The 15,487-nt window shown below is 43.9% G+C and overlaps 1 protein-coding gene across 2 annotated transcripts in view; it reads left to right on the top strand.

The window, feature by feature from the left end:
• Window positions 1–15,487, top strand: part of TTLL5 (tubulin tyrosine ligase like 5) — a 43,222-nt gene that overhangs the window by 1,456 nt on the left and 26,279 nt on the right. For both annotated transcript variants that reach the window (XM_077463633.1, XM_077463632.1), the window contains exons 2-8: window positions 1,288–1,394; window positions 1,528–1,610; window positions 1,688–1,794; window positions 6,084–6,214; window positions 9,607–9,689; window positions 10,975–11,044; window positions 12,177–12,261. In XM_077463633.1, the coding sequence (XP_077319759.1) occupies window positions 1,288–1,394; window positions 1,528–1,610; window positions 1,688–1,794; window positions 6,084–6,214; window positions 9,607–9,689; window positions 10,975–11,044; window positions 12,177–12,261 (666 nt within the window). The remainder of the gene's footprint in view (window positions 1–1,287; window positions 1,395–1,527; window positions 1,611–1,687; window positions 1,795–6,083; window positions 6,215–9,606; window positions 9,690–10,974; window positions 11,045–12,176; window positions 12,262–15,487) is intronic.

Here is a 15,487-nt window from a genome sequence, read left to right as displayed (position 1 = left end):
TTGGCAATTAATTGGCAAATGTGCAGATAATGCAAAATGATTTCAATGTCCAATGACAGACATGCCAAAATAAAGTGCAGTATTTCAAAAGCAGTAAAAAGTGAATTTCAATTATTAATGTGTGGTTAACATCTCCTCTACCACCACAGGTGTCCCCCGGCCTCTCGCCTCAAAGAAAGACCCCAATGGGTCTTATGGTGCTTCAGGTCACTGCAGACCATTAAGAAATCCACTCCTTGCAGTATCTCATGACATCACGGTATAGGAAAATGTCAATGGATGAGGATATAATATATTCCTTCTGGATAAATAAATACTCTTTGGGCTCCTCTACTCTCCTCCATTAAACGCTCATAAGAAAGGAAACAAGATCTCCATAGTGTAGTAATTCAAATAAAACACATTTAATCATAAGCAGTAACTCACATAAAATTTCACAGTGGTCAGCATCGATCTATTCATGAACTTCTGGTAGTACGTCACTTGACTCCTTCCCAGACGCGTTGCGTCACAGATCACGTAACTTTCTCAAGAGTTTCAACTAAAGTACTGCACTTTATTTTTGCACGTCCACCATTGGACATTGAAGTCATTCTGCATTATCTGCACATTGCTCTTTTTTAAAAAAAAATGTTTGTACTTTTCTACGAAATATGGACTATTGAATTAATTTATTTTATTGGACTTGTTTGTTATATTGCACATACACTTTGCACTTTATATCTGTAATTTGCTATTGAATATTCTTATATTGTTTTGAGTGTGCACCGCTTATACATTTATTCATATTGTTACAATAGATCCCCCGGCAGCTGGTATCATTGAACCTTTCAGCACGCCCCACTATCCCCTGCCACTGCATACATTCAGTGCTGGTGGTGCCGGAACTGTGTCCCCCTACGTTCCTGCTGAAAAAAAAAAGACCTGTTCAGATATATGCAGAGTGTTTTCCCATCTGACCGCCTTCAGCTGCTTTTGCATTCATATTGACTTTTAAGGGAGAGGCAGCTCTGATACACACAGATACCTGTGTGCACAGGCCCTAATGAAACTGGCTTAGTACTGACTGTTCTAAAGGAGGGAACATCGGGGCTGCTGCCTCTTCCTATGAAGGGATCAGCTTGTGCTGTGCTTTCCTCCTCTTCCCTGGTTATGAATTTGGATGGTCACCATCTGTTAGGTATTCCCAAACAAATGTTCTCTTTATCAGTGATGTCCCCGATTTTCCGTGTATTTGCCATCTATGAGTGTCGGGGGTCTCACTGCCTTTGCTGTGTTTCCATCTAGGCAATCCCCTCGCATCCTCTGGACTGGAACGTCTCGCAAAGTGCCCATAATCGTCTTCCACCCGGAGGCCATCCTCACCAAAGAGCCATCATGGCGCACTGTGGGAGGTAAGGACAGCAGAGCTGTCAGTGCCTAGACATGTGATCTGCGCCCCAAACAGTCCATGGTCCCCATGTCAGGATCCTTGAAGCCTTTTTTTTTTGTGTTTCCTGACATCTCTCACCTCTCTCTCTTCCGCAGAGCGTTACCGCCTGGCCTTCAAGATGGTGCGTACAGACAGCCGACTAGTGCGCAACATTCTCTCTGCTCATGGCTTTCAGGAGGTGAGACACAAACATCTGTATATCCTCTGTAATCCTTATTACCACCGCCCTTTAATAACATCTTGTCTTTTTCCCAGGCCAATGCCAATAGTAACGACTTTAACCTCATGTGGACAGGATCACACATAAAGCCACATCTCCTGCGAAATCTGGCGAGCTTCCAGAGAGTCAACCACTTTCCTAGGTATGGGCATGATGGGATATAATAGTGTGACATCATAACAGAGCCTGATCATCCACATGGCAAACTAGACAGCAGCCTAGGGCCCAGGGGATGTCAAGGTGGCCCAGCTACAACCTTCATGCTCCTGGATTCTATACATACCTAAAAAACCTTCAGTATGCAGCTCTTACCGATTGTGATCAAGTGACATGGGGGGGGGGGGGGGGGGGGTAGGTCAAGCCCTGTTCTGTGTGTCTTATGATACATAGAGGTTGATTTACTAAAACTGGAGAGTGCAAAATCTGGTGCAACTGTGCGTCCCCACAGCAAGCAGCTTGCCACCCCCTCTCTTTTCTCTTTGGCTCACTGACTTTGATTGACAGCAGCAGGAGCCAATGGCGCCAGCTGCTTTGTCTCAGCCAATCAGGAGGGGAGTATCGGACATCCGAGGCTCTCGTGCAACATCTCTGGATCTGGATAGGGCTGTAAGTGTTAGGGGGGCCGAGCGGGGCTGCTGCACACTGAAGGTTTTTTATCTTCATGTATAGAATGCATGGAGATGAAAAATCCCTCTGCCTTTAGAACCACTCTAAAGTGGTTCTAAAGGCAGAGGTTTTTTTTTTGTACCTTCACGCATTCTATACGTGAAGATAAAAAAACTTCTGTGTGCTGCAGCCCCCCTAAAATTTACCTGAGCCCCATCTCAATTCAGCGATGTTGCACGAGACTGGCTGGCTGGATCGGGGCTGTCTGGGACTCTCCACCATTGGCTCCCGCTGCTGTCAATCAAAGTCAGTAAGCCAATGAGAGGGGGTGGGGCCAGGTCACTGCTCCATGTCTGAATGGACACATGGAGCTGCAGCTTGGCTCAGGTGCCCCCATAGCAAGTTGAGAGGAGGAGGAGGAGGAGGATTGCTCTGTGCAAAATCATTACATAGGGCAGGTAAGTATAACATGTTTGTTATTTTTAACACAAAAAAAAAGAGACTTTAGTACCACTTGCTGACCGCCTACCGCATTTTTACTGTGGGAGGTTGTCATTGTGTTCAATAGCCACTGGGGGGGGGGGGGGGGTGGGCGGCGCATGCATGCCACCGGAGGCGCGATCGCACGCTAATTGGACACGGGGAGGCAATCAGCAGGTCCGGTGGACACAATGTCCGTCAGCCTCCTGTGATCATTCCCTACAGAGATAGAACGGCGAACAAGGCAGATCTGCTAATCAGGAACACAGGTCACTGTGTCCATGCAGTGAACCCACCCCCCCCCCCCCCCCCACAGTAAGAACGCACAAACAGGGAGCACACTTAACCCTTTGATCGCCCCTGATGTTAACCCCTTCCCTGCCAGTGTCATTTATACAGTGTCAGTGCATATTTTTAGCCCTGATCACTGTAATAATGTCACTGGTTCCCAAAAGTGTCCATTCTGTCCGCCACAGTGTCGAAATCCCACTAAAAATCTCTGATTGCCACCATTGCTAGTAAAAAAATAAATTAAAATGCAATAAATATATGCCCTATTTTGTAGACGCTATAACTTTTTTGCGCAAACCAATCAATATACGCTCATTGCGATTTTTTTTTTACCAAAAATGTGTGGCAGAATATTGGCTTAAATTTTTGAAGAAATTAGATTAAAAAAAAAAAAAATGCATTGGGTATGTTTTAAAGCAAAAAGTAAAAAAATATAGGTTTTTTTTTTCTTTCAAAATTGGTGCTCTTTTTTGTTTAAAAATAAAAACCACAGAGGTGATCAAATGCCACCAAAAGAAAGCTCTATTTGTGGGGAAAAAAGGACCATCAATTTTATTTTTTTATTTGGGTACAGCGTCACGCGACCACGCAATTGTCAGTTAAAGTAACGCAGTGCTGTATCTAAAAAAAAATGGCCTGGTCAGGAAGTCAGTAAAACCTTCCTGGGCTGAAGTGGTTAGACTGGAAGCTGGTTGGTTTCTATGCACAGATTTTGCACTCTTTAGTTTTAGTAAATCGACCCCATAGAGCGTGGCTCAGGAGCGAGCAATGACAAGCGGCTTGCTATGGGGGCACTCGGTGAAGAGGAGGAGACAGGAGGGCTGTCAGGGGACCCAAGAAAAGGAGGATCATGGCTGCTCTGTGCAAAACAATTACACAGAGCAGGTAAGTATAACTTGTTTGTTATTTAAAAAATTTAAAAAAAAATTACCTTTTACTGTCACTTGAAACCAGGGAATAAAAGCTGTTCATCTGCCTCCCACAAGAGATGATGTATTTGGGCAGTTGGTGTCTGGTGGGGCCTGTTCAAACCATGCATGTTCCAATCCTTATCAATGTCAGTCAAGGGGATAAGGGGCCAAAGCTACTACCTTGCCTAGGACCCTGTTGCTGCCTTTGTCTCTAGAAGGAAGTGAGTGGGTAGCGAGGAAGTTCTTTGTCCTTCTCTGTATCAGAATAATAAACAGGCCCCCCCCCCCCCTTTGTCTCTGCCCTCTACCCACCTCCAAGCACCATCCCTTGTTTCCACCCCAACCCACCTCCCAGTACCACCTCTTTTAGAAAACAGAACCAAGTATCGCTTTGTGGTGCTAAGTAGTCTTTATGGAATTTGGTGATTATAATAAGAAAAGCAGGAAAATGGATCCCTTGCAGCCAGCAACCGTAGCCCCCCAAGCAAAAATAGATCCCCCCGCAATAAAAAGACACCCTCAACAATAATAGACCCCCCCCCCCAACAACAATAGACCACTTGCAGCAAAATATGGCCTCACAACAACAGACCGACCACAGGAACAATAGACCCCATCAGCAACAATAGATCTTCCAACAGCCAGCATTAATAGACCCCCCCAGCAGCCAGAAACAATAGACCTCTCCTCAACAGTAGATCGCTCCCAGCAACAATTGACCCCCCAGCAACATAAGATGGGGGGGAGTCTTATGCAGTGTTAATTTTGTCGACTAAAACATTTTAGGCGACTAAATAAATATTTTTTTAGTCGACTTAATTACGACTAAAACTAAAACAACTAAAATGTAACTAAAACTAAAATGGCATTTTAGTCAAAAGACTAAAATGGGACTAAAACAAAAAACGAATACTAAAACTAAATTGAAATTTCACTTCAAAATTAACACTGGTCTGTAGTGCATGTTCATACCTCAATGTAATAATAAATAACATTCGATTTTTCACTCCAGCAGTACATAATGAGTTAGCAAATTGTAGAGAAATGTTAACGATTGCATTACAATTGAATTACACCAATTCGATTTTAGACGACTCAAATGAGTTTTAGTCGACTAAAAGGTACTGGAGATTTAGTCAACTAAATACGACTAAAACTAAAACAATTGCAGAAGACTAAAATGGGACTAAAACTAAATTGCCATTTTAGTCCTAAGAGTAATGCCCCATACACACGGTAAGAAATTCCGACGGAAAAAGTCTGATCGGATTATGTTGTCGGAAAATCCGATCGTATGTGAGCTCTATCGGACTTTTTCTGTCGAAATTTCTGACTGAAAAAGTTTGAGAGCTGGATTTAAAAGTTTCCAACAACAAAATCCGATTTCCAGACTTTTTCCGATTGTGTGTAGAGAATTCTGACGCAAAAAGTGGCACTCATGCTCAGAAAAAAATTGGAGATGAAAGCTATTGGCTACTGGCCTCTACGTAGTCCCGTCATATGTTACGAACGTCACCTCGTTCTGAACGATCGGATTTTCTGACAACTTTGTGCGACCGTGTGTATGCAAGACTAGTTTCGGCCAAAATCCGTCAGAAAAAATCAGACGGATTTTGTGGTTGGAATGTTCGATCGTGTGTATGGGGCATAAGACTAAAACTAAATTGAAATGTGCTGCCAAAATTAACACTGGTCTTATGTTGCTAGTGGGTCATTGCTGGGGGGGTTAATTGTTACAATAGATCCCCCGGCAGCTGGCATATTTGGACCCTTCAGCACACCCTACTATCCCCTGCCATTACATACATTCAGTGCTGGAGTGCCCAAATTGCGTTCCCCCTGTGTTCCCGCTGAAAAAAAGCCGATAATAAAGCTGGAGAGATGTTGGGCAGCCATCTTTCTATATTGGAATGTCATTTTCCTGGCTGTGGGGCCCCTGTCGAGGTGCCAACTGAACTATTCTATGGAGGCTGAACAGTAGAAATGACATGGGATGCGAGAGAGATAAAAGGCGTCATGAGCTTCAGGGTTACCATCTCCATTAATCCTTTATTATACACCCTCATCTATTTCCAATGTGCTGGTTATCCAGGCAGACGGAAAGCTGGACTCTCGTGTTCTCATCCACTTTTGTGTGTTTCAGGTCCTACGAGCTGACCCGCAAGGATCGTTTGTATAAGAATGTACAGCGTATGCAGCAAACGCATGGTGTATGCAACTTCAGCCTGCTGCCCCGGACTTATCTGCTCCCCGGAGAATACCAGGATTTTTGCAGTGAGTGTCGCCATCCTTTGAGTACTTTAAGAAGACTCTGTGGAATACTTCTCACGATAGGTCAATTCTACTAGAGTGCTTGAAAAAGTATTCACACCCCTGGAAATTTTCCACATTTTGTCATTTTGCAAACAAAAACATAAATGTATTTTATTGGGATTTTATGTGATAGCCCAACACAAAGTGGCACATAATTGTGAAGTGGAAGGAAAATGATAAATGGTTTCCAACATTTTTTACAAATAAATATGTGAAAAGTGTGGGGGTACATTTGTATAGCGCCCCCCTGAGTCAATACTTTGTAGAACTGCCTTTCACTGCAATTACAGCTGAAAGTCTTTTTGGGGATGTCTCTACCAGCTTTACACATCTAGAGAGTGACATTTTTGCCTATTCTTCTTTGCAAAGTAGCTCAAGCTCTGTCAGATTGGATGGAGAGCGTCTGTGAACAACAAGTTTCATGTCTTGCCACAGATTCTCAATTGGATTTAGGTCTGGACTTTGATTGGGCCATTCTAACAGATAAATATGCTTTGATCTAAACCATTCCATTGTAGCTCTGGCTGTATGTTTAGGGTTGTTGCCCTGCTGGAAGGTGAACCTCCGCCCCAGTCTCAAGTCTTTTGCAGACTCTAATGCCACGTACACATGACCGGACTTTTCGAGGGACTAGGTCCGATGGACTTTCGGCGGAATTCCGATGGACTTTCCAAATGAACGGACTTGGCCACACACAATCACACCAAAGTCCGACGGATTTGAAACGTGATGACGTACGACTGGACTAGAATAAGGAAGTTCATAGCCAGTAGCCAATAGCTGCCCTAACGTTGGTTTTTGTCTGTCGGACTAGCATACAGACGGACGGATTTCTTGGTCCGGCGGAGTTCCAGTGGAAAAATTGAAAACATGTTCTATTTCTAAAGTCCGCCGGATTTTTGGCAAGCAAAGGTTCGTTGGAGCCCACACAAGATTGAATTGTCCGACGGACTCGTTCCGTCAGGCCTTTGCTGTCAAAAAGTCCGGTCATGTGTACGCGGCATTACAGGTTTTCTTCTAGGATTGCCCTGTATTTGGCTCCATCCATCTTCCCATCAACTCTGACCAGCTTCCCTGTCCATGCTGAAGAAAAGCATCCCCACAACACGATGCTGCCACCACCATGTTTCACGGTGTGGATGGTGTGTTCAGGGTGATGTGCAGTGTTAGTTTTCCACCACACATAGCGTTTTGCTTTTAAAAGTTCAATTTTGGTCTCATCTGACCAGAGCGCCTTCTTCCACATGTTTGCTGTGTCCCTCACATGGCTTCTCACAAACTGCAAATGGGACTTCTTAAGGCTTTCTTTCAACAATGTCTTTCTTCTTGCCACTCTTCCATAAAGGTCAGATTTGTGGAGAGCACAACTAATAGTTGTCCTGTGGACAGATTCTCCCACCTGAGCTGTGGATCTCTGCAGCTCCTCCAGAGTCACCATGGGCCTCTTGGCTGCTTCTCTGATGAATGCTCTCCTTGCCCGGCCTGTCAGTTTAGGTGGACGGCCATGTCTTGGTAGGTTTGCAATTGTGCCATACTCTTTCCATTTTCAGATGATGGATTGAACAGAGCTCCGTGAGATGTTCAAAGCTTTGTATATTTTTTTTATAATTTAACCCTGCTTTAAACTTCTCCACAACTTTATCCCTGACCTGTCTGGTGTGTTCCTTGGCCTTCATGATGCTGTTTGTTCACTAAGGTTCTCTAACAAACCTCTAAGGGCTTCATAGAACAGCTGTATTTATACTAGGGCTGTTACTGATTAAAATTTCTGTGTTTGATTAATCAATTTTTTTTTTTTAATCGATCGACTAATTTCGATTTTAATTATAACGCACATACAGATCCAACTACTTTTAGCTGATCTCTTTGCATTGCAACTCTGCATTAGTCAGTGGTAAATGTGGTATACACTATATGCAATCACCCGACACTAGTTAGTTTCCACAATCCATGACTTAACTGCACAGTTCACACAAATATGTTTTTAAATTAAAACTGTAGCACTGATGTAAGTAATTTTTTTTCCACAGTAGCGTGACAATCCCTCCACCTCTGGTCTAACTAATCACTCTCTCCTTATGGCATGGACCCCTGTGCAAACAGGTGGTCATGCAAGCGGGTATCAAAAGGGTTAACACGGACCATAAACTTCTCTCACGTCTCCTTAGATGTCAGCAAGGGCACCAGGTCATGGGTAGAAAGAAAAGATCGAAGTGCTCACCGCTTAAGTATAAGATTACATTTTTGTGTTCAAACACAAACTACTCACATAAAGATGATACAAACACAGCATGTAAAGCCGACAATCATGTTAGTTCCGTAGGGCAGCAGCGGGTGACGTCATGCGTAGCTCCTCCCCCATACACGTTACGTTCAATCGGAACTTCGTTGTCACCAGACTCCTCCCCAATGACGTTGATGTCTGTAATGTTTTAGTTAGGGTTAGGGTTGGGGTTTAGGGTTTTCCCTAGTAGAACAAGGCTAGGACTCAGGGATTGGAATAGGGACCTCCCCCAAAAGTCAAAGGTCAGCAGGCGTATCCCCCAGAGGTCAAAGGTCAAGGGTCGGCTGACCCACCCCCACCAAAGTGCTCCGCCTACCCCAACTAAGTCGGGGCAAGCACTTTGCTTTAGGGGTATCGGAGTAAAGGGGACTGAATACAAATGCATGCCACACTTTTCACACATTTTTCTTTGTGAAAAATGTTGAAAACCATTTATAATTTTCCTTCCACTTCACAATGATGTGCCACTTTTTGGTCTATCACATAAAATCCCAATTAAATACATTTGTGTTTTTGGTTGTAACATGACAAAATGTGGAAAATTTCAAGGGGTATGAATACTTCTTCGTGTATCGTGTATAATAATAAAATATAATACTTTTTCAAGGCACTGTAAGGCTGGGTTCACACTGCTGCGATGCGGGAACGCTGCGAATCTACTGCGGGTTCCCACATCGCATACCTTCCGGTGGCAGTTCACACTGCCCTATGCGAACTGCTGGGAGTGTCAGTGAAAAGTTAATGACACCTCCAAATCAGTTTGCATATCGCAGTGCGATCTGCAAACTCGGACAGGAATCGGATCGCATGGTGTGAACATCCATGCGATCCGATTCTGCTGCGGACCAAAAAAAGGGTCCTGTACGAGTTTGGGCCAGATACTATTTGTATGGCTGAAATCGCATCGCGCATGTGATTTGCACTGCAGTGCGGTGCAAATCACATCCGATCTCGTACACCGCAGCAGTGTGAACCCAGCCTAATAGTATCTGGGGACGCAGAGTATGGGGAATCTGATTTTATGCATACAAATTGTGAAGAAATCTCCCATCAGTGTCTCTTTCTGCAGATGCTTATTCTAAGGACCGCGGCCCTTGGATTGTAAAGCCAGTGGCATCATCCAGAGGACGGGGAGTCTATCTGGTGAACTCTGTATGTCACTGTAACAATATCGTCTAGTTATTGTGGGCCTTTTTCTCCTACTGCCTGTCTTCCCGTGCTATTTCCCTCTAGTCTCTCTCTCTGTGGAGTTGTCATAGAAATCTGTGTGTCCCAAGCTGTCTCTCTCTTTTCTTAGTGTGCATTCCATGTTGTGTACCAACCCCTGTGTCTTGGATTTTTCACTGTGGTTGTTAGTAATTGAGGACAGGAAAATCCTCAAAATTTTTTATTTTTTATTTTTCATTTTGGATAGAGCAAGAGAGGGTTTTACCCCTGCCAGATTTTTCTTTTTTTTTTCGCCATCTGTGTCTCATTGCGTAAATTTCCCTTCACTTCCTGTCCCATAGCCAAACAGGAAGTGAGAGGAAGCCTCTGCAAATTAAGGGAATTTCGTGGGAACCCCCCAGGTCACCAGAACAAGTGTCCCCATTGAAAGATTTCCCTTTTTTACTTTTCTGGGGTGACCCAAAATTTAGGATTTTTTTTTTACTTTCAATAAAGGTAAACAGTCTGTGTGTAAAGACCTTGACTAATTTGAGTATAGGCTTGCGTAAAGGTGCGTAACGGTATAGACTAGTAAAATTCTTCTTCATTGCCAGAGTTTTAATATACTCATTTATACTGGCGTAAACATGCTTATATACGTATAATTTACTGAACTCAAATGTAAAATTTTCTATTTTTGTTTTACTGCTTAATACTTAATTCTGTATTCATAGGCGTGCGTACAGGGTGTGCCAGATGTGCCTGGGCACACACTAATCACCCTGTGTGGCACAGATTTGCAGTGTTTAAACCCCTGCTATTTTACCACTAACTGGGCTTTTAAAAAACTTGTAAAAAAAATAATAAAAAAATTAAATAATACAAATAAATACTACTGGCACAATCCCCTGCCCTACTGACACCGTCAGTATAGATACACATGCACACACATATGTGTTTGAGCTTTGGGGTGCACGCCTATGGCTGTACTACTGATCTTTACTCAGCTGTGTACATTGTTCCATAGACAACAACACATCAAATTTTTATATCAGTAAAAAATGTGGCGTTTTTTTTACTCCCATGTGCAAGAGGCCATAGAGAGGGCAAATCTCCTTAACAGGTACAAAGACAGCAATAAAAACTGACAGGGGTTCCAATCCCTTCCCACTCTATCCAAATCTAAAAAAAAAAAAAGTTTAGCCTTGAGATATACTTTTAACAGGTCCTGGAGTATGCTTCTCCTCTTTCCTGTTTTGTACTGACACCCAGCTTTCTGTCTCCCTTCCAGCCCTCACAGATAAGCCTGGAAGACAATATTCTGGTGTCTCGTTACGTCAGTAATCCTCTACTCATAGATGGTGAGTGTCAGAAGCCCTTGTATTTTGGTAGAGGGTTTGTATGTGGAGGAGGTGGCAGGTGGTGAGGAGGTTTTGTGGGGGTCAGATGATGTTCTGGTGGGTGGTGAGGAGGTGAGCAGGTGGTGTAGAGATGAGTAGGGTTCTTATGACCCTCTGAGTGGATGATGAGGTGGTGAGTGAGGGGGGTCATCCAATCCTCAGGTGGGTGGTATATAGGTAAGGGGTGAGCTGGGGCCATATGAGCCTCTGGTGGGTGGTGTAGAGGTGAGTAGGGTTCTTATGATACTCTAAGCTGGTGATGAGGAGGTGAGCAGGAAGGATGGTGTAATAGGGCCTTGGGTGGGTGGTATGTAGGTGAGGGGTGAGCAGGGGTCATATGATCCTCTAGGGGGTGGTGGGGAGGTGAGGAGTGGGCCTCCTCCGATCCTCAGGTGGGTGGTATATACTGTATGTGAGGCATGAGCTGGGGTCATATGATCCTCTGGGTGGTGGGAAGGTGAGCGGGTAGTGTAGAGGTGAGTAGGGTTCTTATAATCCTCTGAGCAGGTGATGAGGATACAATCCTTGGGTGGGGTGGTATTTAGGTGAGATGTGAGCTGGGGTCATATGATCATCTGGGAAGGTGAGTTGGTAGTGTAGAGGTGAGTAGGGTTCTTATAATCCTCTGAGCAGGTGATGAGGATACGATCCTTGGGTGGGTGGTATATAGATGAGATGTGAGCTGGGGTCAAATGATCATCACCAAATCCTGCAGGATATGCTGATGATCATGCGATCCTTGGGTGGGTGGTATGTAGGTGAGGGGTGAGCAGGGGTCATATGATCCTCTAGAGGGTGGTGAGGAGGGGAGGAGTGGGCCTCATCCATTTCTCAGGCGGGTGGTATATACTGTATGTGAGGCATGAGCTGGGGTCATATGATCCTCTGGGTGGTGGGAAGGTGAGCGGGTAGTTTAGAGGTGAGTAGGGTTCTTATAATCCTCTGAGCAGGTGATGAGGATACAATCCTTGGGTGGGTGGTATTTATGTGAGATGTGAGCTGGGGTCACATGATCAGAACTCTGATGGGTAAGCAGGTAGTGAGGAGGGGCGTATCTGGCTGTCTCAAACGCACTGTGTTTTCCCCCCTCTAGGGTTTAAGTTTGATGTCCGCCTCTATGTGCTGATCACCTCGTACGATCCTCTAATCATTTATCTGTATGAAGAAGGGCTTACTAGGTAAGTATGGCCAGTTTCACACAAGCTTCAGCTTGTATCAGAGCTGTGTGAACAGCAAGCTTTGAAAAAGCATTTGCAGAGCTTTCAGCAAGCTTTTTTGCAGTTGAAGTACCATTCAGCTCTAGTTTGTAAATGCTGAACACAGATCCTTTCAACAAGCTACTAGAAGGCTTCAGCACTTCTTGAAGCTTATTGAAAGCCTGCTAGCAGCTTGCTTAAAGTGGGATTCAGCACTCCCGTTAGGATCTGTGTTTTACATTTATAAATTGGAGTTAAATGGTACTTTAAAAGCAAAAGCCTGATGAAAGCTCTGCAAATGCTGTGCCAAAGCTTGCTGTTCACACCACTTTTATATAAGCTGAAGCCTGTGTGAAACAAGCTCAAGTCCCCACACACAGCAAAGTGCCTGTTTTTTATTTCTGTGGTTTTCACCCCCTGCCTTCTTTATTTATTATCCATTGAGGGACACAACAATATTTCTTTTTTTCTTTTTTTGTTAAATCCAACATTTCCACCATTTTAAATACAGGCAGATGCATGGAGTATCAGTAGACTCAGCAATTGGCATTGTACATGACAATAAGTGCATGATTATGGATACAGTATATTGGGAGAGATTTACAAAAACTGGTGCACACAGAATCTGGTACACCTGTGCATAGCTTCTAACTTCAGCTTGTTCAATTAACCACTTAAGGACCGCCTCATGCCGATGTACGTCGGCAGAATGGCACGGCTGGGCACAATCACGTAGATGTACGTGATTCTTTAAGTGCCCAGCTGTGGGTCGGGAGCGCGCCGCCAGCGGGGCACGCTCCCGACCCGGTCCTGTGCTCCGTGACCATGGCCGTGGGACCAGCGGACCCAATCGCCGCTGGTGTCCCGCGATCGAGTCACAGAGCTGAAGAACGAGGAGAGGTCTGTGTAAACAAACCTCTCCCCATGCTTCCCTGTGTGGCTGTCACGATCGTCTCTTCCCTTTTATAGGGAAGGACGATCAGTGACGTCACATGCCAGGCCACGCCCTCCTACGATAAAAAAAAACACATAACGTCATACATAACACTACACTGCCCCCTAGTGGTTAACTCCTTCACTGCCAGTGTCATTTACACAGGAATCAATGCATTTAAATAGCATTGATTTCTGTATATCTGACAATGGTCCCAAAAATGTGTCAGAAATGTTCGATGTGTCCGCGATAATGTCGCAGTCACAATAAAAATCGCTGATTGCCACCATTACTAGTAAAAAAAAAAATATTAACAAAAATGCTATAAAACGATCCCCTATTTTGTAAACGCTATAACTTTTGTGCAAACCAATCAGTAATCGCTATTGCGATTTTTTTTTTTTTTTTTTTTTTTTAACCAAAAATATATAGAAGAATACGTATCGGCCTAAACTGAGGAAAAAAACATTTTTTTATATATTTTTTGGAGATATTTATTATAGCAAAAAGTTAAAAATATTGAATTTTTTTCAAAATTGCCGCTCTATTTCTGTTTATAGCGCAAAAAATAAAAACCGCAGAGGTGATCAAATACCACCAAAAGAAAGCTCTATTTGTGGGAAAAAAAGGATGCCAATTTTGTTTGGAAGCCACGTCGCACGACTGCGTAATTGTCAGTTAAAGCGATGCAGTGCCGAATCGCAAAAAGGGGCCTGGTCCTTTGGCTGCAAATTGGTCCGGGGCTTAAGTGGTTAAGCTTTGACAAACAAAACCTAGAAGCTGATTGGTTAATATGCACAGTTACACCGGGTTCTGTGTTCACTCATTTTAGTAAATTTCCCCCCACTGAGTGAAGTTGCGACTGGCTTGGGATTGTTCTAAATGGTTACTACTACTCAAGGCCCCAAGCAACCTTTGTACTGACCAAACATTAACATAACTATGTGAAAAAGAGAGGTTCGGTGGAAGCAAACACTCTTATTTTAGATAAAATTTGGGAAGGTCCTAAAGGTGGGATAGGGATACATTTACATGGGACAGAGGAATTCTTTTACAGCCGGGTTATACTGCCGCCTATCAGGGGTTGGGACACTGGCAAACAAAAATATAGTAACCTTGCTCAGAATAGCCCCTTCTCTACCAGCATGCCTCTGTTTTCTTTGTGACCTAGGAGGCTGGATGCCTTTTCTTCAGCTGCAAAATGTGAATCTTTTTTTTTCTTAGCCTTCTAATCTTTGTGACTTTTAATCACAATTTTCACTACATTACTGGTGTTGTTTTTAACTCTGCGACTTCAGTCATGATTCTTCTCTACTTATGAGCTGGTCTCTACAAAGCAGCTATTTGGATCGGCAGCTTCTCAGCACTAGCTTTAGAGGCCATATGTGGACCCCGCTGGACTGAATGTCTGGGACTAGCTTGGCATGTAACCTTCAGGTGTTAGGTTCTCCATTATGGCCCTTGCCAGACCTGCGTGTCCCGTGTAAAGGCCCATACACACGATTAGACTTTTTTCGACAACAACGGTCCGATGGACCTGTTTTATCAGACAATCCGACCGTCTGTATGCTCCATCAGACAATTGTTGGTTTTTCAATGGACAAATGTTCGCTATGCATGCTCTCAAACATTTCGACAACAAATGTCCCATGGAGGATAATCCGATTGTGTGTACACAAGTCCATCGGACTAAAGTCCAAAGTACAAACACGCATGCTCAGAACCAGTGCTAAACACCAGCCAACAATAGCAGAAGTTGCCCAAAGGGTGGCGGTAAAGAGCTTAAAAACCACGGGATTTGGTGAAAGTTGGCTGAAAATGTTCTACCGTGTGTATGCAGAACAAGTTCACGGCCAATGCCCATTCGGACAAAAATCCACTGAAAAATCAGATGGAAGTCCAATCGTGTGTATGAAGCTTTAGTTAGCTGCAGAACACTTTACAAGTCCAGAGCCCCAGGTGTGTCCAAGTCTCTGAAGACTTTCTTAAGGCCCACACACACAATCTGACTTTTTGACAACAACGGTCCGATGTACCTGTTTTATAGGATAATCTGACCGTGTGTATGCTCCACCGGACAATAGTTTTCAGTTTTTCAACAGACAAATGTTTGCTGTGCATGCTCTCAAACTTTCGGGCAACAAATGTCCGATGGAGGAATCGTGTGTACACAAGTCCACAGGACTAAAGTCCAAAGTAAAAACACGCATGGCCATTCCCATTCAAAGGGAGTGAGTTTAGTGATCTACTCCTCTCAGATGGGATGGTTGGACA

The sequence above is a fragment of the Lithobates pipiens genome, unplaced genomic scaffold (assembly GCF_037356315.1).
Source record: "Lithobates pipiens isolate NorthernLeopardFrog02 unplaced genomic scaffold, aLitPip1_a1.2 Scaffold_30, whole genome shotgun sequence".
In the NCBI taxonomy this organism is placed as follows: Eukaryota; Metazoa; Chordata; class Amphibia; order Anura; family Ranidae; genus Lithobates; species Lithobates pipiens.
Note: the sequence above shows the minus strand (reverse complement) of the source record. Positions and strands in the feature narration are given on the sequence as shown.